This window comes from Mirounga angustirostris, unplaced genomic scaffold, assembly GCF_029215605.1.
Source record: "Mirounga angustirostris isolate CCGP_5_RB_7025 unplaced genomic scaffold, mMirAng1.0.hap1 SCAF_1, whole genome shotgun sequence".
Classification (NCBI taxonomy): Eukaryota; Metazoa; Chordata; class Mammalia; order Carnivora; family Phocidae; genus Mirounga; species Mirounga angustirostris.
The window spans coordinates 148831421-148857475 of record NW_026991709.1 but is presented as its reverse complement, the minus strand read 5'-3'; the positions used below and the strand labels follow the sequence as shown (position 1 = coordinate 148857475).

The window sequence follows — 26055 nt, the reverse complement described above, 5'->3', positions numbered from 1 at the left end:
TGTGCTCCCTTGTTCAGTGGAACCAGTGAGGAAGAGCCATTTTGTTGAACTCATCCTTAAGATACAAACTAAACATCTGGAGAACATCTGATTTGTACTGGGACAGCCCAGCGCTCAGCTATTCCATCATTGTCTTATTAACCTACATCTGTGGGTGCTGACAAACCCCAACAAACATCTTGACAGCCTTTCAGCCTCTGATGGGCTGACAGTGACAGAGAAAGGAGATCAAGACCTCAGAAAATCTGTACCCATGAGGCATGTATGGTGGACTAGTCTTTAGGCTTTGTAATTATATAAATGGGGAATCTTATGAAGTGATCGAATATATGTCAACAAATTGACCTGATCCTTGTCATTGTGGCAGGAAATGTCCCAAGGGCTAATAGAAGATCATGGCTGTCACTATGATCCTTATGTCCTATGTTGTCACACAAACTCCTTGCTCTCCTTCATCTTAAAACCCACCACATTTTTTGGCCTGAATATTCTTTTCTGAAAACCCTTTCTCCACTCACTGCATAAATCCAATTAATCATTTGGGGCTTAGTTTCCATTATCTCTTGTACTTAGAGTGTGCCTGTCATATAATAGGTACTTAATTGTAGGATGTATTTAAGAAAATATTGACCATACCTTTTATCTTTCAGATCATCTTTTTCAAAATGTCCCTTTTCTTTTGATTATACTAATTATGGAATCTTGGCCCAAGGGGAATGTGAAAACTTTCCTTCTTAAAGTCTGACCATGAGATGGGAAACAGGTTCTGGAATGTATCCAAAAGCTACCTCTTTAGCTACACAGCAGAAAAGTCTGGCCATTGTACCTTCAGGAGAGAGTGTTTTCCTTATCTAAATTGGTGCAGACCACCAATGAGTTCTAAAACAAGAAATGCAAGGGCTATAGAGAGTGTCCATTTTGTCTTCCACCTCCTACCACTTTTACAATTGGAGAAACTGAGGTTCAGAGGGGAAAGAGTGTGGTGCAGGCAGCATGGCAGTTGGTGTAATACTTAGGATTGGAACAAACTTTCAGGACAGTGTTCCTTCCTGCTCCACCCAGATTCAAGCTCAAACTGCAAAATAATATCAGGAACTCTGAAAATGAAGAAATGATTTATGACACATGTCAGTATCACATAATTTTTAAAAATGATGCTTTAAGGTATAACATTGGTCTTAATATACCTTAAAAAATATTAATTTTAATGGATATCTCAAAGGCCTTTCATGACATAGACCATAGGTGTTACCTTGGGCAGGAGCAATTGTCTGGCAGCTCTCAACATGCAGTCATGCAAAATCCTAAATAACATTGTCAGTCTCAGTGTGGTGTTTCACAGAGGACTAACTTGGACCTTCAGCAACATCCTTGCCATATATTTTTGGAAGTTCTGGTCCTGAGAAGTTTATCACAGTAAATGTAAGCTCTGGTCACAATTAAAATAAAAGGACCAGGAACATTTTCTGGAAAGTAAGAGAAATCAAAAGGGTTGTCACAGTGGAGATGCTCTTGGCTTCTGACTCCTGTTGGTTTTGAGGGCTTCTCCAAAGGTGGGCACCAAATGCATTCTCTACCCAGTTCTGACACTGTGACCAGTGGCATGCATTGATGAGGCGGTAACTGGGTGCCACCTTTAGTGGGAAAGAGTTATCAAAGAGCAGAAGGTCACATCAGAACTGGGTAGGTCCATGCTGGAGTGTCCTCACTATGGCCCAGGGGCAATTGCTTTTTTATTGGTAGCTTCATCTTCATTCTGCATTGAGCTAGATGTGCTCGTGTTGACTTGATCACTAAGGCCTCTAGTGACACTGTCATAGGATGGTGGGAAAGACGTGGTAGATGCAGTTACAGATTTGTCTGGGAGTGTGCAATTTTCTTCTGCCATGAATACAACAAAGGTTTCACCTGGGGGTGACACAGCCTCCTCCTCAGCCCTGGGCACACCTGGGGGGTTGGAGATTGTCATGGAACGGTGTAACACATAGCTCCGATAGGCCTTTTGAATGACAGTAGCTGAAATGTCTTCCTGCTTCCACCGGAGGGTGGTTGCTATTGGTTCATAGGATGTTTTTGAAACATTAGTTGCCATAAACTTCTCTTCAATATTTGCCTTCAGAGAATCCAACTCCCCAGATTCTCCCAGAACATTCTTAGTGAAGGCAAAAAGAATGTCCAAACAGTGAATCTTATCTCCAGGGACCAAGGGTAGGTCCATCTGGATTAATGTATTCCGATTGGGTTTTGGGATTCGCAGGGGGCCTGAAAGGGTGTCTGCAAAGTCTGAGAGGGCAGAAAAGGTAATAAACTGTGTGGCTTCTGGGTCAAACTTCTCCCAGGTCTCATAGAACATGTCAAAGTCATCCTCACTCAAAGGTTCACTGCTCTCCTGCGTGGCTACATTGAAGTTCTCCAGAATCACTGCAATGTACATGTTGACCACGATGAGGAAGGAGATGATAATGTATGTTGTGAAGAAGAGGATGCCCACAGCTGGGTTCCCACAGTTCCCCCGGGAGCCATTGCTGTTGGGCAGATTGGGGTCACAGTAAGGGGGTCCTGTGTTGAGGATAGGACTGAGAAGGCCATCCCAGCCAGCTGATGTGGTAATCTGGAAGAGGCACAGCATGCTGTTGGCAAAGGTCTGGAAGTTGAACATGTCATCGATGCCAGCCTCCCAACTTACATGGGGGAAGCTGGCCATGCCGAAGATGGAGTAGATGAACATGACAAGGAAGAGCAGCAGCCCTATGTTGAAGAGGGCAGGCAGGGACATCATGAGGGCAAAGAGCAATGTGCGGATTCCCTTGGCTGCTCGTATCAGCCTGAGGATGCGACCAATTCGGGCCAGGCGGATGACTCGGAAGAGTGTTGGGGAGAAGTAATTTTCAAGTGACGTAAGAATCGCAGAAAATATCAGGCCTTTAGAAGAGGGGGAAATGATCTAATTAATACTTGCAAGCATGAGCCCTGACAAAGCTGGCTGCAGTCACACTCTCCCATCTCTGCTCTCCATGTGAGCATTTGTATTCAAGGAGTCTGGGACCTCTGAGCCTTGCACAGTGGCTGGCATAAAGTTGGGGCTCAGGGCGCCTGGGTGGCTCAGTCGGGTAAGTGTCTGGGTTAAGGTGCCTGGGATCGAGCTCCGCATCCCGCTCTCTGCTCAGTGAGGAGCCTGCCTCTCCCTCTCCCTCTGCCTGCTGCTCTGCCTACTTGTGCTTTCTCTCTCTCTCTGTCAAATAAAAAATAAAATCTTAAAAAAAAAGTAGGGGCTCAGTGCATGCTCATTGCATAAATCTTTTCTCTCTCAAGTAAGTCCCACTCTTCCCACCATGTTCTTATCTTTCTTTCCCTCCACCCAGTATGTCTTCTTAGTCAACCACCATGGTCAAAGCCCTATCTTCTGCAGCCTAGTTTAACTGGAAGTGACTGCCCCATATTCCACATGTACGCAGCCCTTGTCTGGCTTTGTTTATGACACAGGCCCTACTCTTCCCTGAGAATTCAGCCTTGAGACATGCCTTTTCCTCCACCTTTTCCTGGTCCTGTGCTCTGTGAAGGCCAGGATCCCCTGTGATTCCTCTCCCCATCTCCTACTGTGAAGATTGACTCAGTTCCTGGCACATGGTCCTGTGGATAATTGTACAGAGCCTGGTGTTAATTATAAGGGAGCCTGAAGAGTCAGGCAACTTGCTGACAGCTAAAGTAGACTGGCTTTGAATGGCCAGCTGCCTGCATAATGGCTTTTATTTGTTTCATTCATCTCCAGCTGTGTTTGAACTCTATGTTAGGGCCTGGAGATGGGCTTGTTTAGGGTCAGTTATGGCCCTCCCACCCCCCAACTATGAACAAAGTGAGAAAGATGAAGAATGTATATGTCTCCTTATATGATATCTAACTTGAAGATTTGTGAAGCTTGATCTTGGGGCCTATTGGGACCACAAAAGATTAGGTGAAGCCTTTAGGTCAGACAGGATTCAAAACCTCTCAGGACAAATGGTGAGGAGTGTGGTGGCAAGCTCTCTCTCCTTGCCAGGTTTCCGTTGACCCTCTTCCCCTACTTGCCTTTTGTCATATGAATATGGGTGGTCACAGTATTGTGTTAGAAGGAAGAAGGAAATGGGAAGAGATTTGGGAAGTAATTATAATATTGTATTACAAAATCTTTATGAAAGCCCCTCTCTTAAAGCTAATTTAACAGGGATATTTTTCCACAGCGTGGGGTATGTGTCTGTATAATCTACTAAGATCCTGCCAGCCAACCAATCTATGTAATACTTCAAGGGAGTATGAGTCTTCATACTTGCAACAGTTAGATACTCAATCCATGTCTTGCTAGTGGGAAGGAAGAAAGGGAGAGAGGGAGGGCAGAAGCATGAAGAGGTGGGTTCTTTCACTTGTTTTCCAGCTGTCTCTATGACTGATTTCTAACCAGTGGATGGTGTTGCTGTGTAGGTCATAGGAACTGGTAGTTAAGGTGTCCCCATCACAGAATGGAGTACTTTGAGTATATTTTATTTCTATAGTGTTGATATGGGAAGTCACATAAGCAAGCTCTTTTCTCTACTATAAAGTCAAAATGACCTTTAGAGTTTCTCACTTTGGAAAGCAAACAAACAAAACAAACCTCCCACCAAAAACAGCAGCAACAGGAAAACAAAACAGAAAACAAAAATAAACGTAAACCTCCCAAACAAATAAACACAACCCAAGGCTGTGTTTCAGCACCAGGGTGGGGAGATTGATTAAGTGCTGCCAAGTTGTATTTAGATGCTGTTAACTCTTGATGGTAAATCAATGGAAAATTAAATCTACAGCTATGCTCTGACATGAAAAGTAAGCAGGTCATAATATAACAGGTCAGGATATATTTATAATGCAAAGTAGAGCTGGCGCACTGGGATTTGGTCTTTGTAGGGCCAAACTTTGCCTAAACCACAAGAAGGCTAAGGACATTCTCTTGGTTGTTAGTAGAAGGCAGCTAGTTCATTAGGAGGACATTAGCCTGGTCTAAATTCAGTTCTACCCTTTACAAACCATATGACCTTGCATAACTTTCTTAATCTGTAAGGCTCAATTTTAAATGTATAAAATGAGGATAATAACACTCCTTCAGAGAGCTGTTGTGAAGATCCAAGGAGCCCAGCCCAGTCCTCAGAAGTACCAGCAAGCACTCAACTGTGGTGGCTCTGTTCCCCACTTTAGCTTCTGACTTTATGAGTTTTCTCTGAACACTTATTGGCCCCCAGATACTGGGCCTATCATTCAAACACCCAGACTAGGCCCTAAGAGCATTGATCTCTAGGCATTGATCTTTGACTTGTCTATCACTCATATTCCCTAAGTGGACAGTTATATAAAGATTTAATTGCAGATCCTTGACTTAAGAATCTCCTTTGAACACTCTTAGTCTTTGCTCACTCTTCTGGCAACACCTCCTTTTCCAGAAAGTATTTAATGACTCACCTCACATCAAGATAAGGCCCACTGGAAGTTCCATCATCTTATATTCTCTGGAGGAGTGATTGTCCCCATCAGCCCCAAAGTTCAGGCAATGGGCTATGCACACAGTAGGTGCCTAAAAACATTTTGTGACAGCATGGAGAAGGCCAATGGAAACTCTCCATTTCACAGAGAGGACAGGGGCATTTTAAATCTGCCGCTCTTGGAAAGCAGCACATCCTGGGCTCCTCTAACATATAATGTATATTGAAAAAGTTTGTTTGTTGCCCTCTTGGTTTTGAAAAAAAAAAGCAGCCCAAACAACCCCAAACAGAGTCTGGGCTTCCCCACCACCTGTAAGCCACTTACTCCCAATGGAGAGGACCACGACAATGAAGTCAAACACATTCCAGCCGTTGGTGAAGTAGTAATGCCGCAAGGCGAACATCTTCATGACACACTCGCCCGTGAAGACAGCCACAAAGAACTGATTGATTTTGTTAAGGATTTTTGTCTTTTCTTCACTCTGCTCATCAGTCTCCACCATCATGGTGATCATGTTGAGGCAGATGAGGACCATGATGACAATGTCGAAAGCTTGTCTGGTCACAATGTCAAAGACAAAGCCCTGGTACTTGTTCTGAAAAAACAAGAGATGGTCCATCAAGGCCTTTCTGGCCAACATACAAGAGGGATCTGAAGAGGCTGCATTCTCCACAGATGGCTTTCTGAAATCTGTCTCTTATCTTCCTCACACCACATCCAAACAGAAGCCAAGTCCTGTCCTTACTCCTTCCAAAATTTTATTCTTAGTTGATTCTACTTCAGTGCCTCAATTCAAGTCCTTGTTGCCTTTCCCACCCCCTTGAAGTCACCGGGTACTTTTTCCTCACTGGTGCACCATTTGTAAGCTCTTCCCATCCCATCTCTTGGCTATCTAAACCCCAATAGTCCTGAGTGATCCATTTTTCTTAAGCTCCACTCCTTCCAGGGAGCTCTCCCTAATCACCTAATCACATCACACCATATTGCCTATTTCCTCTCTCTTCCCACAGCCTTTGTAGTCAGTCTTGAGTTCTAGCATTTCATGTGTGCTTCTCTTCTTCTCTACTAAATAGTGAGCTCTTTGAGGATGGGGCCATGTCTTACTTAACATTGTGTTCCCATAGTGCCTGCATAGCATGAGTTCAAGAACTGCAAACTCAGTGGCTGCTCATTCTCCCCCACCCCAGGTACTCCAGGGCAAGAGGGTAAGCTTGGAGTCCTTCTTGTTTCCCACTATAACTTCCAGACCTTTGCTCCTCCTGCATCTTGCAAAACCCTTCCTCCTTTGAAGCTTGTGTCATCTAAGTAGTTAACCATCACCTCTTCTTCATTGCTGCCACTTACCAACCTCCTGGTCCTTTGGCTTCATTACTGAGGAGTGAGGCTTTTGGCCAGACTTGCCCACTCTTGGCTACTACCTCTTGGTTCCTTAGCTCAATCTCTAATGACCTACCTGTTCCTAGCTTAAAGGAAAAAATCTTCCTGAACCTTACATCTCCCTCCAGCTACCACCCTACTTCTCCCCCGACTTTCACAGCCAAATTATTTTTTTAAAAGATTTTACTTATTTGACAGAGAGAGCACAAGCAGAGGGAGAGAGAGGGAGAAGCAGGCTCCCCGCTGAGCAAGGAGCCCGATGTGGGACTCAATCACAGGACCCTGTGATCATGACCCAGGCTGAAGGCAGCTGCTTAACTGACTGAGCCACACAGGCATCCCTTACAGCCAAATTCTTGAAGGCATTTTGTGCAGTCACTGTTCCCATTCACTCCTCAATTCACCTCCAAATGGCTTTTGTCCCCATCCTGTCACTGAGATGGTTCTCGTTAAGGTCACCAATGACCTCCAGAATGTAAGTCCAAGGACACCTTTTTGGCATTACTTGCCACACCTGCCACCTTGAAACTCTTCTTTCTTAGTCTCCATCATGCCTTACTTCCCTGGTTCTTTTCTTGTCTTTCTCGCTATTCTGTTTTGAGTCTTCTTTATGCAACCCTTAGATGTTAGAGCACCTCAAGGCTCAGTCTTAGGCACCATTTGCTCTTCATCCCATTCTTTCTCTCTTAGGAATCTCTCCAACCTGTGAATTGGTATGTGTGTGATTTTCGCTAATTTTTTAAAATAATTTTTTATCATGTTATGTTAGTCACCGTTAAGTACATCATTAGTTTTTGATGTAGTATTCCATGATTCATTGTTTATGTATAACACCCATTTTTTTCCAATGTCACAGGACTATAGTCTCTTTGAGGGCAGGAACTTTGTATGTGTTCCTCACTGCTCTATCCCCAGTGTCTGCAGAGTATCTGGCATGCAATAGATGCTCAATAAATAGTTGAATGAATGGATAACAGAATGGACAACTCTGAATTACCCATACCTCAAATAAAATTAGAAGGCCACTCTATTGCATACAACAGGCACTTACTGAATGTATACTATGTGCTGGGCTCTGCATGAGTGGAGGCAGAGAGGACCCTGTCATGAGTCTCATCAGGGAGCTCACAGGAGATGCAAAGCAGACATGGGGGAGAAGGGCTGTGACAGAGGCTGGGTCTTGCTTTCTGCTTCCTGGTGGGGAGAGGTTGTTACCCTGTGGGTTAAAGCAAAGAATCAGACCCAAGTGGGTCTGGTCTGGCTCTGGGCATAACTGTTGGCCCATGTCTTTTCTGGAGTGGGAGGGATATTGAAGAACCACTAATAACTTCCATTTCATCACTGAAAATGGTGAAAAAATAAAGGGTCATTCATGACCACACAACCTTTAATTAAACAGAGCAGGTGACAACATTACTAAGTTGTAGGCATTGAGTTTGCCCTGGATATTTGGATGCTGGGGAATGGAGCAGCTTGCTGGCTGCTCTTGGCTTAACCTGTGGGCAGGGTTCACTTCTTTGCAACCCTCAGTGCTCTCAGAGATGATGAAGTGAGTGACTGATGATGTGCTATTCTAGAGCCTATTATTTTCCTATAAAGTGAAGTATATGAAACCTGATTTTAGTAATTTCTATAGCAGGGAATGTTATAGAATAAAATTTCCCAGTCTTGTGGAAGCTGTAGTCTTTGCTATGGATGAAGCATACAATTTAGAACTTGAACTTTGCCAGTGGTGAGGAGGAGTATGTGAGTGTGTGTGTGTATGTGTGTGGTGTGTGTGTGTGTATTCCAGGTTGGCCCTGCTGTGAAATGGCACCCATGCAACTGTGGGGCAGAATTCCTGTGTCAATGCTCAGCTTATCTGACCAGCTCAACCTGTTGGGACTGCTAAGGGAAGAAGATGAGCATTCTAGTGCCAATAATCTAGTGAAAAGAGAGCTGGATCTGGGAAGGTGAATCTTAGGTAGGAGTGGGAATTTCTCTTTTTGCTTGTGTTTCTTTCTTGGCTCTGGACTTTGAGGAAGGTAGATGATCAGGCTTGTCCCACTGGGTGGTGGGTGCCAAGATATTGCCTGCCATATGGTTGCTGGCCAGGAGCAAGGATGGGCCAAGATTTGTAGGCCCTGGAGATGAGCCAAATGCAGTTGCTGCTTGGGCCCCTGCTCTGCTAGTTTCCCCTTTGGGACCCCTAAGACTTCAAAGTTTTGTTTAAATGTTCCAGCCTTGCCTTGGCTATGATAAGGGAAACAAAGGGACAAAAGTGTTGGCTATGCTAGGAACAGAGTATTAAGGAGAGAGCTACGTTCCTCAACTAAAGCTAGTACAGTGTTGATAGTTAATTAGTAATACACCCCCTTCCCATCCAAAGGGATGATGAATCTCAGAAACACAGTTGGGCTGTGAGGTCTCACTTCCCTTATCCATGTGTTGGGCCTCCCCCATTGCCAGCCTTGGAGGGTCTTGGTTATGACTTGATTAGGAGAAATGGTGATTTTGTCATAGGTCTTCCTGCCCAACCATTGACTTCCACTCCTACTGTAGTGCCTGGAATTTCAACATTAGGTTCCTACCTTTGTATTAAGATACTGTCCTCTCCAGTCACTTTTTGAAATGCAGCTCATCCTATCCCAGTGAAATTGTCCTCCTTGAGAGGAGGAAGCTATGGTGGCCTGTGGGATTAGTTGATAAAATGGGAGAATCTGAGATGTTATAGAGAGATTGAGCAGTGTGTAGGGCAAGGTACTAACAACTGTCATGATTTTGCCAAGGGATGTCCCTAGCACAGGCTCCTTAGTGTCTGGTTCAAGAGTAGCTTCAGCATCAGTCCAGCCACCAGTGAAGGCCAGCAGGGACTCAGCTGCTTGTTTCTCTGTAAGTCTCAGGATCCTCCTACCCTGACTTGATGCTGATTGGTTGGGCTCAGCCATTTACCTACATCTTTTAATTCTGAGCCTGTTCCTGCCCATTCGATTGGCTGACAGAGGGGTACTCCCTGAGCCTTAAGGCTCACTCAACCCCAGTTATTTTGACCTGATGGGGGATTTGGAAGGAAATCTCTGCCCCTACAGAGGTGTGAACGTCCTATCACCCCTCATTATAACACTTCTTATCAGAATTGAGCACAGTGATACATTTATGACCAGTTTCCAAGTAAAGTATATCCAAAGGTCATAGCATTTTTTTTCTCCCATAAATGTTCTCAAGACTATGTGCTCATGAAGTTTTTAGTAACTTAGACAAACCCCATGCCTTGATTTAGAAATCCTAATGTCTTGGCCAACAGAATATATGTTTCCCTAATTCTAGGGAAAGGTCCTCTCCTTTGTTATAGGTCCTTAGGCTTTGCCCTGGTGGTAGTGGTGGTGGGGCCTAATGGCATAGTGTCCTAGACAGCACCCGTAGTTTTCTTCACAGGTACTGCACCTGAACCACAGAAAGGTTACATAAATGGACAAGATGTCAATTCCATTCTGATGGCTCAGAGATTCTTGGAAGAATTTCCACTGTACATTTCCTACATAGCAATACTCCCACTCTCAAACCTGTTCATCCACTCTCAACAGAGGCCAACTAGAGGTTTGACATTTTCCACTGAGAAAGACTGAGAAGAACTTAGGTGATAATACGTATGGTTTGAGTGTTACATTTCATGGGGGAATAAAAGGGCATGTCTCCTAGGGTTTTTGTGAATAAAGGAATCAAACTGGAGTATAGCTCTAAGTTTTGGTCAATCTTTTAAACACAATAATGGGATAACTTTTGGTTCCTATTGACCATGACTATGACTGGGGCCAGGATCTCAGGGGCTTGGGTTTTGTCCATTTCCTGTCTACTGTAGGCATGGTGTGGAATGTAGGGTGAGGCTGGAGATTTACTGCAACCTAGATCATGATGCATAACCACACAAACACTTCATCTCAGGGCTCTTACCACCTTTAGTATCATTTAGCCTAACCCTCAATCCTGTGATTGAACCTTAAACTGGTTGGGGAACTCAGTACTTCCCTAAACAGGTCTATCTGGAGTACCTGTGGGAGATATATACACTCCAGAATACCAGAGTTTCTTCTTTTAGACTTCTCATTCCTTGGGCCTGGGAACTCTCATTATGTCATCCCCAAATTCAACCCAGATTTCCCCCTTCACAGAGAGTGTTGGTTAAACCCTACCCACCATAGGCATAAGCTATTGGTTGGATTTCCAGACACACTCTGCTTCAGGGAAGCTCTGGGGCTCACCAGGGGCCGTGGGATAGGCTTCTGGGGCTTCTTGGAGCCCAGCTTCTTCATGGCATTGTAGTACTTCTTTTGCTCCTCTGTCATGAAGATGTCCTGTCCCCCTAAGTACAGGAGAGGATAACATACACCACTGTTATTAAAGCAACAAGAACTCCCAGGGGTACCAAAATCAGAGCATGCTGGAGAAGAACATCTCCACCTTCTCCCTTCTCTGCAGAAAGAAATGTCAAGGCCAGAATCAAGCAGTGTCCTGCCCAGGTGCCACAACAAGTGACAGAGTGGGTGGGACTGAGCCTTAGCTCTGACTCCCTGCCTGAGTCTCTGGAACAAAGCCTGTTTCTGGGTTCTGCAGGAACCCAGAGGTGCTGCTTGGGCAGAGGGTGGGAAGAATTTGGGAGCAGAACCTAAGGAGAAGGTAAATATCAGTTTAAATCTGAACCTTGCATCCAGCCTGATCATTTTAGTCAAATCCACTGGGCTTCTGGAATCATAGTTCCTGTCAGGGGCAAGAGTTTCCCTCAGGGCCTTCTGCAGCAAAGACTTTGAAATCCAGACTCTTGACCCCTTCCTGGAGTGGAGGAGCTAAGGACAGTTCCTGCCTTATCCAAGGGTCTTGGGAGAACTCTTGATTGGTTCTCTTGAGGCCCCACCATTTGCATTGCCCTCTGCTGTTACAGTGCCAGAATTTCCACCATCAAAAATGCCTTCCTCCCTTAGTTTTGGGTTTTCTTTGAGGACCCTCTAGACCTCCTTCATTCAACCCCTCACCTTTCACTTCCTCGCATAATTTGAATTCTTCCCATTTCCATACCATGTTTGTGTAACTGAGTTCACTGCAAATGCTCAGGAAATGGGCTGAGATCTCTGGGATTTGAGAGGAGATTTTAGAAAATCTGTGGATACAGGGAGCCTCCAGGGAGAGACATCTCAGTGGGGCAGGGGCAGAGGGTTGGGAGCACTGGATGGGGCCACACTGAAAATTCTGGGCAAGGAGTCAGCAAATATAGTTCCCCCTCCCCAGCTTCATCACTGGCTTATCTCATTCTATCACCTAACATGGCCAACTCCCTGTCAAGGTCTTACTCAATTTCCTCATCTATAAAATGGGAGAAGGGATTGCTTGAATGGTCTCAGAGCCTTCTAGGGTGCTGATGACATTGATCAGCACTTCACAGCTGCCTTGCTGAGCCCCTCTGGGGTAGAGAAGGGCTGTCCACTTCTTATGCCCAGAACTCTGGCCAAGGACTTTCTATAGGCGGGAAGCCTATGTCATTAGACATTTATTTTAAACTATAATAGTTTAGTAGCTCAGTCCTAAACTAGGTGCTTCTTTTATTTATTAATGTATTTATTTATTTATTTATTTGAGAGAGAGAAAGTGAGTGAGAGAAAGTGAGAGCAAGAGCGCGCGGGAGAAAGAGCGAGCGAGCAGGCGGAGGGGCAGAGGGAGAAGAAGAAGCAGAATCTCTGCTGAGCGGGGAGCCCAACTTGGGGGCTCAATCCCAGGACCCTGAGATCATGACCTTAGATGAAGGCAGACACTTAACTGACACACCCCTAAACTAGGTGCTTCTTGTACAGGTTTTTACTTTCCCCTCACCAGAATCCTATCAGTATTATTAACTCCACTGAATGGATGAGAAAGAGTTTTTAGGAATTGCCAGCTATCTAGTGAGTGGCTGAGTCGGGAATGAAAGCCCAGGTTTGTATGATGCCAAAACCAATGCTGGGCTCTCAGTGCTATGCTATGTGACTTATCCATATGACCCTGTTTTTTCCTCTGGATCTCAGCTTACATTAGTCTAAAGTGGTGCTTTATCTACCTCAAAGGAATGGATGGTATTAAATGAAAGGATTAATAGAGGGTGACAAGAAAGCATTTTACACCTTTAATACCCTAATATTTTAATGTAAATATGAGAGGTTATCTGGGATTTGGTTCCTATTCATCAGAGTCAGCATCCATGGAGGCAAGGGTCTTCCTCCCCATCCCAAGGAGGGTTGGGATTCTGCCAACACTGGAGCTCTAGCCCTTGCTGAGGCCTCCTGACTCAGTGCTTCTGGGGGTCAGAGCTCCAGACAGAGGCAGAAAGTGCTGGAGCCCTTTCTTTCCCTGTTGATGTTTCCCAAAGGTCACCTGGGACACACCCAGCACACTGGTTCCAGCTGGGAAGATCCGGGGCACTCTGGGAGAGTGGAAGGGGACCCGGACAGAATCAGGGATGTTGTTGACACAGAGAAATGCAACTCTTCCAGCAGCAGCCCAGGACACCAGGCAGGGGTGAGGGCTGCAATCAGGGTACAAAGGTGGGTATTGGTGTTAAAGGCCAAAATTGGGCTCCTGGTCAGACATGAGGGCTAGGGATAGTGTTGGCTTTAGTTATGAAGCCAGGGGACAGGGAATGGAAGATTCGTGGAAACACCTGAGCCCCACTTATCTTTTTTTTCTGTTGATTGAAGTTGTCAATTATGACCCCAACGAAAAGATTGAGTGTGAAGAAGCCGCCAAAAATGATGAAGATGACGAAGTACAAGTACATGTACACATTGTCCTCCCACTTGGGCTGCAAGTTCACCTGTGAACAGACAAGGTGAAACATGAGGAGCAGGTGGGTGTATGTTTGTGTTCATCCCTGAGACAAGAACCTGGGTGTGGGTGGGTGGTTTATTCAGGAGTCAGGAAGCAGGACTGAGGGAGGGGGAGGGTAAGCAGGAGAAAAGCCAAAGGGGGTGTTGATAAGCAGGCCATCACTGGGGGGCAACTGACGCTCCATCCTGTTGGGGTTCTCCAATGAACTGTGTATAATGCACCTCAGAATTGTACCTCTAAGGGATTGGGAAGCTGGAGCATTTATCCAACTTATCTGTGAGGGTTGCCCCTGTGGACATTCAATCCCCCACCCTTGGGGGAGGGGCTGCTGAGCAAGCTCTGATGCACTGAAGAAAGTCAAGTCTCAGAGAATCAGAAGCACAGCACGGGGGTGAACTCAAGAGGTGGGCTGAGGGGACTGGGGCACGGCATCAGCTCTGCCACGACAGCAAAGGGTCTTTCCTCAACAGCACCATCTCCTCCCCCTGCTGCCATGAATACCCTTGTTGTAGCCACCACCCTGCTCCTCCCTCTGCCCAGGAAGTGCCCTCACACACAGTCCTGGGGATGTTATCTGATATTTTCCTCAATGGTGAGCAGGAGAACTTGAAATGCCTGGGGAGTGTGCCTGGTAGGGGAACAGGTGAGGTTGGCTTAAACATTCAATAGAGGGCCAGCTGGACACTGCTCTAGGGAGGGATAAGGCCAGGCTGTTGGGGGACTGCTTTTTCTGGTAGCAAAGCCACCTTCAGTCTATTTCAAATAGACTGATGTGAGTGGGATGCACTGAGGGGAAGGCAGTAGGCACAGCAGACTGAGACTCACATCTCGGGCATCAACAGCTGCATACATGATGTCCATCCAGCCTTTAAAGGTTGCCTGGAAACAAGGAGCAGAGGTCACTCAGTGTCTGTGCATTGTCTACACTGAACTCTGTTTTGATTCACTTATTTTTCTGTTTTTCTCACAGAGCATAGGCCCCCTGGAGGCAGTTCTCTATATCTGCCAGGGCTAAGCACAGCGCCTGGCCCACCACAGCTACTCAGGGATTATTTGTTGAACCAATGCATGAACAAACAGTGGAATGTAGGTAGGTGTGGGTAACTGCATGACAAATGTGTAAGCAATTGCATCAACACCTGATTGGATGGAGGCAAGGTATGGATGAATGAATGGAAGTGTGAATGTGTTTGCCTGTCATCACCACCAGCACTTTCTTGCATTATAATAGACCTGTAATACAATTTATTACTGTCTAGGAGAGGATCTTCAGTAGAAGACTGAACAGGTGGCTATATCATGTCTATTTTGTACAAATAGTGAATTCTCAGTCATCACCTGATACAACTGCACTGCAGGTTCATCCCTTTATTCTATGCTGCCAGCCCACACTTGTCTAATTGTACCACTGTGACATTGCTTTCATGGGTAAGGTCCTTTAGCCTCATGCCGGTCTGTAGGAATAGGTAGTGACTTCAGCTCACACTGACTGCTACCCCTTGCAGAGTCTCTACATAGCAACTTCTGGAAGACACCAGACCCTCTACATTATCAAGTAGCCAAAGGAACAGACATGGTTGATCTCCAGACTTACCACCTGCAGAAGTGCTAGGTAACCCATTGCAACATTATCAAAGTTGACTTTCACGTTGACCCAGAAGAAGCTGCCAGTGTGGTTCTGATCTTTACAGTCAGATATGTTATTCACAATAGACAAAGGCACAAGAGAAAGGTGTTCATTGGTTTTGTTGATGCACCGCCCAAACTTCCCCGCAAAGAAGTTCACACCCATGATGCTGAAGATGAGCCAGAAGATGAGGCAGACGAGGAGGACATTCATGATGGATGGGATGGCACCCACCAGGGCATCTACCACCACCTGGGGGGGAATGCAGAAGGATCTGGAACCCTTCTTGCTGGATCCCACTTCTGTCTACACTCAGTCTGCTTCATGAGCCAGTGGCCTTTGGAAGCAGCAAGAGAAGTGGGTTAATTAGGACAATAATTCAGACTCAGAAGATTGAGAGGCACTGGGAAGCTGAAGATGGGTTTAGATCTTCTCCCTAAACATTCTGGGCAGGTTTTAGGGTATTTTCCCGGGATTGAGAAGATGGATGAACGTATAGTACAGACATGCTCTTTTAGGGGTGTGAGTGTGTGTGTTGTGCTTGCACATACAGACTTCTAGGACCTTGCTTTATTCTTCTTAAATACTATTTTAAAAGGATTTTAAAAATATAGCTCAAGGTATGCCTTAGTCAAGAATCAGTGAAAATTGAAATCCATATTCACAAACTTGCTTTTTGTAAAGCAGCAACGTAGAGATAAAATAAAACAAATTTCAAACTATTTCAATCATAAGTTCCTAGTGTTTGTGAAGGCACAAGTGAATTTTTAAAGTCCACTTTTATTTTTGAAGGTAGGATGTCCTCTTTGAGTCAATGGTGGAAGAAAGCAAAACTTCATTTTTAGTACTTGGAGCCTTTTGTCATTAAGAAGGGGAGGGGGACAAATTAACAGTCCCTTGTTCCCCCCCTCTCCAGTAATTCAAGGGCCTGGCTTGTGAGCATTCCATTGTGAGGAAGAGAGTGAGGGCAAAGTGGAGGTGACAGTGATGGGCAAGGCCAGGGGTGGATGAAAGGGAAGAATCCATAGGACCTCATGACTATGCTGTGTTGGAGAGGATGCATTCCAGTGGATGGTGGCCATGGTGCTGAGCTGATGGTGCCACCACATTTAAATGGAGTGTCAGAGGAAAGGCTCATTTGTCTTGGAAAAATGAAGGGTTTGGGGTGTTCTGGAGATTTTGGCAAAAAAGGACAATAGGTAGTAGGGTGGGGAGATGGAGGTAAGAGATGTTGAAGCCGGATCACTTCACTATGAGCAGGAAAGTGTGAGTCTGAGTGTTGATAGACATGATATTTGAGTTGAGAAGGGAAAGAGTGCTCATAAAGGGACACGAAGGAAAACCATTAGGACATGGCAGCGCCACCAAAGTCCCAGCAGGAAGCGAGGACCCAGAGCCCACCTGTTAGGGTAGGTCCAGAGCTCAGGTTCAGGGACATGGAGGGTGTGAGAGGGGGGAAGGGTACCAAATGCAGCAGACCAGAGCAGTTTGGAGATAGGTCTTACCCGCATGCCTTCAAATCGAGACAGAGCCCGCAGGGGCCTCAGGGCACGGAGGGTCCGAAGGGCTTTGATGGATGCCACATCAGAATACTGCAGGATTTTCGCTATAAGGCTTGTCAGGGAGATCTGAGTGCAGGCAGAGAGCAAAAGCATTCCAGAAGTCACTGGTAGAAGGAGACAGGAAATCCCTCCTATGCCCTACCCTGTCCAAGCCATCATCCTGGCTTCCATCTTATTTTGAACTCCAGTGAAAGCTCTAGAGAGAGTTCAGTCTCTTTCCCTTATTAAAGATTTCATTCATCACTTCTCTGAACCCTTGGGAAGGAAAAACTCAGTCTTCCACATCACCATGCTGTGGTGTGTAGGTGGTCAATGTATTATATTAGCCTTCCTTTTCCCCTCCAGAGGCACCAGCCAGACTTCAACAGCCTTGAAACTCTGGCTTTCAGAGACTTGGAGAGATGATTTCCTTCGTAGGGGTTATGCTGAAAGTCTATTTTGAAGAACGCAAAGTGAGTCTCAATTGTATTAGCTCAGGAAAGTGGAGGGTAAAGAGTCCTGGTCTCTGTGGGGTCTAGTTCCCTCTCAACTCCTGATTTTTTTTGTGTGTGTGGTTTTGGATCAGTACTTTGCTAGTCCAGGTCATATTTTTCCCTGTATAAAATGAGGGCATCAAAGGAAGAGTGAATGGCATGGGTCCATGAAATCCAGCTTTGACAGATGGCTGCGATATAATAACTGGGTTGTGATTCCCTGTTGGTCTTCTTTTAAAGTGTTGGACCAAGGACTGTGAAGGATACAAATTGACATGGACAAATGGTCACACCTTCCAGGAACTTTGAAGGTGCCAGGGTGTTACCACACACATGGGCTTGGCTTGCTGGAGACTGTGACCCAATCCTGGAAGGTCCCAACTGCACCATGACTGGTGGGCTGAATTCAGGCTTAGCCTATCCTGGCAGCTAGGTGGGGAGGTACACCAGACCTTCAGAAAGAAAAGGGTCTACATTTGGGTGCTAGAGACTCAAACAATGTCTATTCTCTGAATGGGTGGCTTATTCCACCAAGACAAAGAACTGGAATGGAAAAAAAACCCCTTTCTTCATCCATGCAGGACTCCAGACACCAGCAGGTGGCACCCAGCTGTCTGGCTGACAGAAAGTGGGGAGGTTTGGGGCCAGTTTCATGCTGGACCCCATTCAGTCTTTTGCTCAGCCTCCTGGAAAGGCTGCCTCATGTGCAAAATCTATAGTTGGAGCAATCAGGGTCTGGGGTCTCTCCATCAAAGCCCTCCACCCAAGCCCAGCTCCACTCCCTCTGCTCGGACTACTAGCCTCCCAACTGGTCTCTAGTACTGCATCCATTCTCCAATGCAAATTTGATTATAATCATGTGTGTCTCTTACTCCCAGACTTCACTGGTGCTTTATCACCCTCAGGTTAAGTTCCAGATTCCTTACCCTGTGTTATGTAGCTGCAGACTGCTTTTTCAGCCATGTTTCACTCATATATTCTACCCAAATAAAATTGTTCCTTAAATATACCTGTGTCTGTACTTTTGCTCAGGGTCATCTTTTAATTAAAATTGCCCCCCCAGTTCTCTTTGCACCTCAATGCTCCTGCTATTTTAAGCCCCACATTTAATGTCATTTCTTATATGAAGCCTTCCCAACTACCTCACCCCCAGAGGTTCATGTCTCTGTGTCCCTAAGACACTAATTATTTTCAGCAGTGCTCACCACATCCCCCCTTATAATAGGTTTATTTCTCTTTGTGTGTCTTATCTGCTGAAAGATTATAGCACAAACTCCTGGAGACAGTGAGTTTTTATTTCTTGGCTTCTGCCTCTTCCAGAGCATTTCATAAGACAATCCTATATTCAGTAGTCATAAATAAACATTTGATAAATTTAAGAAAAGATAGAAGAATGTTGGGATGGATGAGAGAAAGGAGAGAAGAGAAGGAAGGTGGATGGAAGGATGTTTGAATAGAATAATGTATTAAAAGGACACAAAGATGGATAGGACAGGCAGTTGAAAGGAAGGATAAAAGAAAGAAGAAGGATAAAATATGGAAGTATAGCATAGTGGATAGATGGAATGGATGAAAGGGAGAAGAATGGATGGCTGGGTAAAATGATTGATGGATGAATGGAAAGAGAGTTGGATAGAATAAATGAATGGAAGAGATTTGAGAATGGATGGAAAGTTGATTGGTTAGGTGGAGGAGTGGAAGGAAAAAGGATGAATGGGCAGATGGGTGGAAAGAAGGAAGGATGGGGGCATCTGGGTGGCTCAGTCAGTTATGGGCCTGCCTTCACCTCAGGTTATCCTGGGGTCCTGGGATGGAACCACATGTTGGGCTCGCTGCTCAGTGGGGAGTCTGCTTCTCCTTCTCCCTCTGTCTCTTCCCCCTCTTGTGCATGCACTCTCTCTCTCAGATAAATAAATAAAATCTTTTAAGAAAGAAAGAAGGATAGATGGATGGTTAAAGGAAAAATGGGAAGATGGAAGAATGAACGGCTAGGAGGATGCTTGGATCAAAGTTGCATGAATGAGTGAATAGAAGGTTAGATGATTGAGTAGTCAGAAAGGTGAACCAAAAGCTAGAAAGATAGAAGGATTAAGGACCAGTTGATAGATAGATGAAAGGAAGGTTAGGATGAATGGATAGGCAGAAGAGAAGAGAGAAAGAAGAATGAGAATGGATGGAAGGAAGGAGAGGACTGACAGGATAGATGGAAGAAGTAAAGATGAATGGATGTTTAGAAGAAAGGAAAAAGGAAGGGTGAATGGCTGGGTAGATGGAAGGAGGGATATGTGGAAGTAAGGATGGATGATCAGAAGGAAGAATTAGGAGGAGGATGGATGGAATGAGAGGGTGAGCATTTAAGGTGATCAGGACTTAAATGAGTGAGATGTATGTAGGTAAGAGCGACTGTGCCCCTAACAGGGGTGTGAAGCCAGAATAAAACACTTTTCCTTCATTTATGAATGATTATTTTATATGCACAAAGCTATCACCTGTGACTCAGATTTCAAGCCTCACAGCTAATCCTTGTGGTACAGTGTCCCAATGCTGCCAGCACTTTGGTATCAGGAAAGAAGAGAATTGAGTACACAGACCTGCTGTGGGGGACCTGCCAACACAGGAGGCTGGACAGAATGTTCTGTACTGGACCCCGTCCAGCTTCAGGAGGTGAGCATTGAATACAGACATATTTCCTGACACCTCTGATGTGCAGACATTGGTCCTGGTGGCTGTTGGAGTGTGGGAGTCAGAGACAAACACAGCATGAACCTCCCCCTGCCTGTGGGGACCCTCAGCTGTGCCACAGTGAGCAAAACACTCAGGCAGCCATCCTGCAAAGCCAAGAGGGCAAAGACCTGGACAGAGATAGAAGATGGTCATGGGTAGGAGGAGGGAGAGACATCTCCTGGCTTTTGGGGGCTAGGAAGGCTCTTAGGAGGTTTCATTGAGGTTGGTCTCCTCACAGTGGTGAGGAATCACAGGTCTAGCACGTGGGAGGCACTTGGTCAATCTCCTCTTGCAGTGGTAAGTGGCCCCAGGTTAGTGTGAGTCTGAACACATGTACTTCAACTCAGCATCTCTCCAAAGGGGCCCTCTGTCCCTTTTAGTGCCACTGGGGAGAAGCTGGTGGGGCAAGCTCACTGATTCTCAATCTGGCTGCACACATATTGGAAAATGCCTAGGAGCTTTTATAAGATACTGATGCCTGGGCTCCACTTAGGACCGGAGAGATCTGAATCTCCGGGAGTAGCAGTGTTGGTTCATTGTATTTTTAAGAGTTCCCCAGGTGATTCTAAAGTATAGCCAGGGCTGAGGACCACTGAATCAGCAGGTGGGAAGAGTCTCTGGGCTGTGCAGTCCTTGGCTCCCCTCAGTCCAGAAGCCCTGTCAAGGGATGCAAGGTCATAAGACCCTTGAGAGCCTCACATGTCATCTTGCTTTGGATATAAAATACAGAAGGCAGTCAGTGGTCTTTCTGGATGGAGGCCTAGGAACCAAGGACTCACTTGAGCATCACCACTGTGCCAGAATCGTGTACTGTCTGATCTTACCATTCACCAGTGTGCAGGCTATTCTCAGAGACCTTGCTAAGTGCTCAAGACTTTGGAGGGGCCCATGAGGCAAAGCCCCAGATTCCTTGGTGCTAGCTGCAGCCATCCATCAGAGGTGAGGACCCCAAACCCCACGTGTGCCAATGAGCCACTCACGTTCACAATGAGGAAGTCCAGCCAGCACCAGGCATTGGTGAAGTAATTTTTGAAGCCATAGGCCACCCATTTGAGAAGCATCTCGAATACAAAGATAAATGTAAACACCCTGTCAGTATATTCCAGCAAGGCCTTCACTGTGGGCTTCTGGTCAAGGTGATGGTCTTCAAAGGCCTGGAAGGAAGAAAGGGAGCAGAATTGTCATCTGCCTGGACCCACAGCCCTGGTGCCCAGTGATAAGGAAGGACCCCACCAGCCCTGCCCTCAACCCCTGGGAGGACTTTGGGAACCAGCTTGCCTGTATCATTTTGTTTTCTCTGCTTAGGGTATGTGTGTGGGGTGGGGCTCAGAGGGATAGTGGAAGAGGCACTGTGACATACAAACCAGGACCCCCTAGAGCCAATGGGGCCTAAAGCCTGGCTCACTCTTTACAGGGGAGCTGAAAGCAAGGGAGAAAGGAAACCTCAAATTGGGGCTTGGAAGTGAACCAAAGGGATCCTAACAGCGACTTCGTTTAAAAATAAAAGCATCAAAAGATGTTCACAGGCAGTTCCCAAAAAATGAAAGTAAGAATTGCCCATGAACCTCTGAAAAAGAATATTCTATCTCACTGGTAATTAAGGAAATTCAAACAAAAAGACGATACCATTTTTCTCTCATGAGATCGGTGAAGATAGAAAAGAACGAAGGCAAGGCTAGCGTTGCTGTGGCTGTGGGGAGGTCACTCCTCTCATACCTGACTAGGGGCTCAAAACCAGTCCAGTCTTTTGGGAGACCAATTTGGCAAGAGGACTCAAAGATTTCAGGAACCCAGCAATTCCACCTTCACGAATTTAGCCTAAGGACCCTGGATGTTCTAGTGCCCCCCCAGATGCCCTTGGACCTCCCTGAGCTGAGGGGAACTGCCTCCACCTGCAGAAATGCCTAAGAGGCTTGCCCAAGAATCCCTGCTTTGGATTCTGCTTCTAATCGGACCCAAGACAGGAAAGAAGCCAATGTCCTCAAAGGAGTCGACACAGGCTATTCAATGCTTATTAGAAGGAAACACCGGCATTATTTACGTAAATGGTGGTGCATTCTGTAATGGAACGCACTGCAGCCACTAAGTCAGATAGTAGGAGTATATTTACTGTGAGAATTTACTGAGGAATTACAGAATGCATAAATGTGGTTTCAGTTTTGTAATATTTATGTATTATATGCATAAGAAAGATGGGAAGGAAGTATACTAAAATGTTTTCAAAGTGAGATTCTCTTTGAGTGATAGGAAAATGTATGATATTTTTTCTTTGCATCTTCCCATAATTTCCAAGGGTTTTTTTTTTTTTTTGCACTTTACTTTGTCAGATGAAAACTCATGTTATTTTTTTTTTTTAAGTACTCAAAGTAAAAGCATAAGGAAGACTAAATTTGGTGCCAGCCTGTTCAGTCCCTTGGGGAAGGAGATGGGGAGGTGAGGGCCCAGCAGCTGGTGCAGGATCTGCCCTCCCTGCTGGGAGGGAGGGGAGCAGCTGGGGTGAGTGGAGTAGGGGAACAGAAAGAAAGGAAGGAGCAGGGGAGCATGGAGAAGAGAAAAGAGGAAGGAGGCCCATGGGGAAAGACAGGAGAGGAGGAGGTAATGAGGGAAGCACCTTGTCAACAGCAGATGGGACTATTGTCCTCATCAAGGAGGACAGGAAAGAGGGGAGGGGAGGGAGAAATCAGCACCCAGCCCCCTCTTGCCCGACGATGTGGTTGGAACACCAGAGCTGTACAGAGCCGGCTAGGGCCGGGGACAATCGCTGCCCTGTGCCCAGCAGTGGGCCCCTTTGGATGCTGCCACCCCTCCCCCACCCTCGTGGTGACAGAGCAGCCCTGTTCCCAGAGACACTCTTCGCCCTTGGCCCTAGTGCCATAGCCCGCCTGGCCACCCCCCACCCCAGATCATGTGGGCCATACACTGAGCAGTTTGGGCACCCTTCCTGGGAAATCTGGTGTTTAACTAGGTGGCCAGATATCCAGTAGATTGTTTTTAGGGAGTAAATGACACATTAAGAGCAAAACAAGTGAAAACACTTGGAACCATGAGTCAGAAGTGAGGGTTTCTCGTCTTCCCTTTAACTAATTAGCTGGGACCCCAGGCAGTCCCCTTCATGTCTTTGGGCTGTGCCTCCTTCATTCCATAAGAGGCAGACAACTGGGGATGATGAGTCCCTTCCTGTGTCTACAGCTGCCTTGGTCCACTGGGAAGATTAGAGAAGATTGTGCAGGGAGCATAAGCCATGGCGCAACCAGAAGCATCCTTCCTTGTCCTACAAAGCTGACCATTCAGCAAGGGGCTAAGGAAGTGGCTCCTAAGTCAGAATTTCTATGCCTGTAAGGTCTTGTTATTTAAAGTGTGGTCTTTGGAGCTTGTTGGAAATGCCAATTCTCAGGCCCCACCCCAGATTTGATTCAGAATCTGCCTTTTAACAAGCTCCCCAGGTAATTACATTTTGAGAAGTGCTGATATAATGATTTGCTGTGAGCTTTGAATGAGTAATAGCATTTGCAAGTGGCTTGATAAGACAGAAGGATGGCAATCTTTGCACTGGGTCTTCAGAGAAGGCCAGTGTTTGGGAGGCCAGGGGGTAGAAAGCCTGGGGCTTTGGGATCAAATGAGGGCAGAGGTAGGTTTTGATGCTGACAAGCTGGGTAAACGTGGACAACTGCCTCAGGCCATTTGAGTGTCAGTTTCCCCAGCTATGAAGTGGGAGGCATGCCCTCACTGCTTGAAATACTTGCAGCCAGGTGGGGACACGGGGACTGCAAGAACCTACCCTCCCCTGCTGCTAAGAAGAACCCAGTGTGCTGGCCTGTAGATCTCCTGCCGGCCAATTGGCTGGGGGCTTTCAGGCTAGGACTCAGGGGAGTTCATTGCTCCAGCTCCAGGGCATTGGGATTGTGGGAGACCCAATCTGGAGGGCTTTGGGGCAGGGACCCTGCCTCCCCTTACCAGAGACCCACTGCTGAGCAGGATCATGAAGATGATGAAGCTCTCAAACCAGCTGTGCTCCACGATGCGGTAGCAGGCCTTGCGCACCTGCCAGGCCATGGCCCACGGAAACTTGCTGGCATCCACTTTACAGCAGGGACAGTGGCGAAGACAGCCTGTGGGAGAGAGGTGACTGATGGTGAGGGATGTCCCCCTGGGGAGGGAGGAGCATTTTTGCTCTAGCCCTGTTGGGAAAGCACTCTGCTGGGAAACCCACTTGCCACCCCATAGGAAAGGAAATCCCTGGAATACGAGAGAAGCTGCACCCCTTTCAGGTAGCCTTTCGATCCTGCCCTTCGGGTGTTCTTCCCTACCATTGGTCTCACCCACTCTCAACTCCTCCCCAGTTATCGTCCTTCTTGGAGAGGATACAGGTGACCCCTGTCCTATGCCCACCCATTTCTGGAAGCTTGACAAGCTGTGGGGCCTGAGCCTAGTGCTGTCTGAGGGGCTATGCTCTGAGTCTTTGATCACTTGAGAGGCCACCGCATGGCTGGGATGGGGCCTGGGTCCAGTCCAGCCCTGGGTTGTGTGGAACTGGAAACTCAAGGAAGTGTTGTTGCTTTTTAATGTATAGATTTTTCAGTATTAAAGCCACAATGACTCTCATAGTGTGAACTCTATGTATATCCCCTTATTGCAGGCAGATCTAGTGAGAACACAATGTGCCTCTCTATTCTAAACATGGAGGGAAAACAGACTAAGATGTATTTTCTGCCTTTAGGACAAGATGAGGTGCATTCAGGGTGCTATGGCTGTGGACATCTGTTCTGCCTTTCAGAGCTACACCAAAGACTGAGGGACACAGATATGGCCCTCCTCTGCATCCTTTATGTCCCCAAACAAGAGTGTTTACTTTTATCCCGTTCAGCCTCAAGAGACCTGGTTTTTAAGTCCGAGGTGTTTTCGAGGGTGAGGAGGAAGGTCCAGCACTGGTGGCCGCGTCTGACATGGCCCCACTAGGCTGCTGGGAACATGGTGTTTGTGTCTGATGCTGGCCCCTCCAGCTTAGGGAGGAGGCAGTGAGGGACCCTGTGTGTCTGTCTCCCGTGGACCCCAGGCCAGGGCCCTGGACACACAGGTGCCGGGATGAGAGCTTGTTGAGTGGGATTCTGGCCCGAATGAAGGTCAGCATGGGGAGGCCTTTGGTCGCCGCTTTACCTTCTGTGAAGCAGTCATCTGGTTCTTCAAGGTCATCTGCCAGCTCAGGGATCTTCCTCAGGATCTCCTCGGGATCCAGGCAGTCCACTGTGCTGCCTTCTGAGGAGCTTGTCTCGTCCCCTCCCTGCAGAGCAGAAGCCCAGGGCAGTGAACTCAGCTCTCTGAGGGCCCCAGTGAGTCTGCACACGGTTTGTACAGGTCTGCCCGGCAAGGGCTCCGAGATGCAGGGAGAGCCCGTTGGGGCCAGACCACCCCCCACCCCCCTGCAGTGATCCTTGTGTGTTTGGTGCCTTGCCAGCTGAGGCCCAGAACAGTGATGTTCTCTATGGAGCCCCAGAGGTTTAGCTGTGTGAGGCTTTAAACCTCCAGGCCCCTGATGGAGTGCTGGCGAGGGCCCGAGACACCGTAATTACCCCCATAAAGACTTGTGGCAGTCACTGGGCCTGAATATTTAATCACGGAGCAATGCTGCAGGAGCCCTGCTGCCCTCCTGGCAGCTCCAGCCCTGTAATGTCTCCAGATGAATTCAATTAGGAGTTGAAGCTGCTCTCATATTAGTAAACCTGATAGCTCGGCTAATGGACCCAAATGGTGGGGTGGGTCCCCATCTGTCACTGTCAGGCCCTTCTCTGCCTGGCCAGCGTCGTGGACAAAAATATACAAAACAAAACCAAAACCAAACCAGTACCCAGCAGCTGCGTACTGAAAACACAGAGTAGAGACAACTAGCCAGGGGAATCCTGAGAATGCTCTGAAGGAAACACGATGTCCATGTGTAGAAGGTGGCAATCCTCGCCCAGCAGGAATCAAGTGGTTTCTGTTC

The 26055-nt window shown here is 46.7% G+C and overlaps 1 protein-coding gene across 3 annotated transcripts in view; it reads right to left on the bottom strand.

Annotated features, from left to right (window-relative positions):
* Positions 1–1261: 1261 nt before the first annotated feature.
* The window catches only part of SCN10A (sodium voltage-gated channel alpha subunit 10), a 91620-nt gene continuing 66826 nt past the window's right edge, over positions 1262–26055 (bottom strand). For all 3 annotated transcript variants that reach the window (XM_045863746.3, XM_045863747.3, XM_045863748.3), the window contains 10 exons: positions 25233–25356; positions 24033–24187; positions 21059–21232; positions 16825–16947; positions 15287–15571; positions 14518–14571; positions 13541–13678; positions 11103–11207; positions 5812–6082; positions 1262–2922 (listed from right to left, as the gene is read on the bottom strand). In XM_045863746.3, coding sequence (XP_045719702.1) covers positions 1709–2922; positions 5812–6082; positions 11103–11207; positions 13541–13678; positions 14518–14571; positions 15287–15571; positions 16825–16947; positions 21059–21232; positions 24033–24187; positions 25233–25356 — 2643 coding nt within the window. In that variant the 3' untranslated portion in view covers positions 1262–1708. The remainder of the gene's footprint in view (positions 2923–5811; positions 6083–11102; positions 11208–13540; positions 13679–14517; positions 14572–15286; positions 15572–16824; positions 16948–21058; positions 21233–24032; positions 24188–25232; positions 25357–26055) is intronic.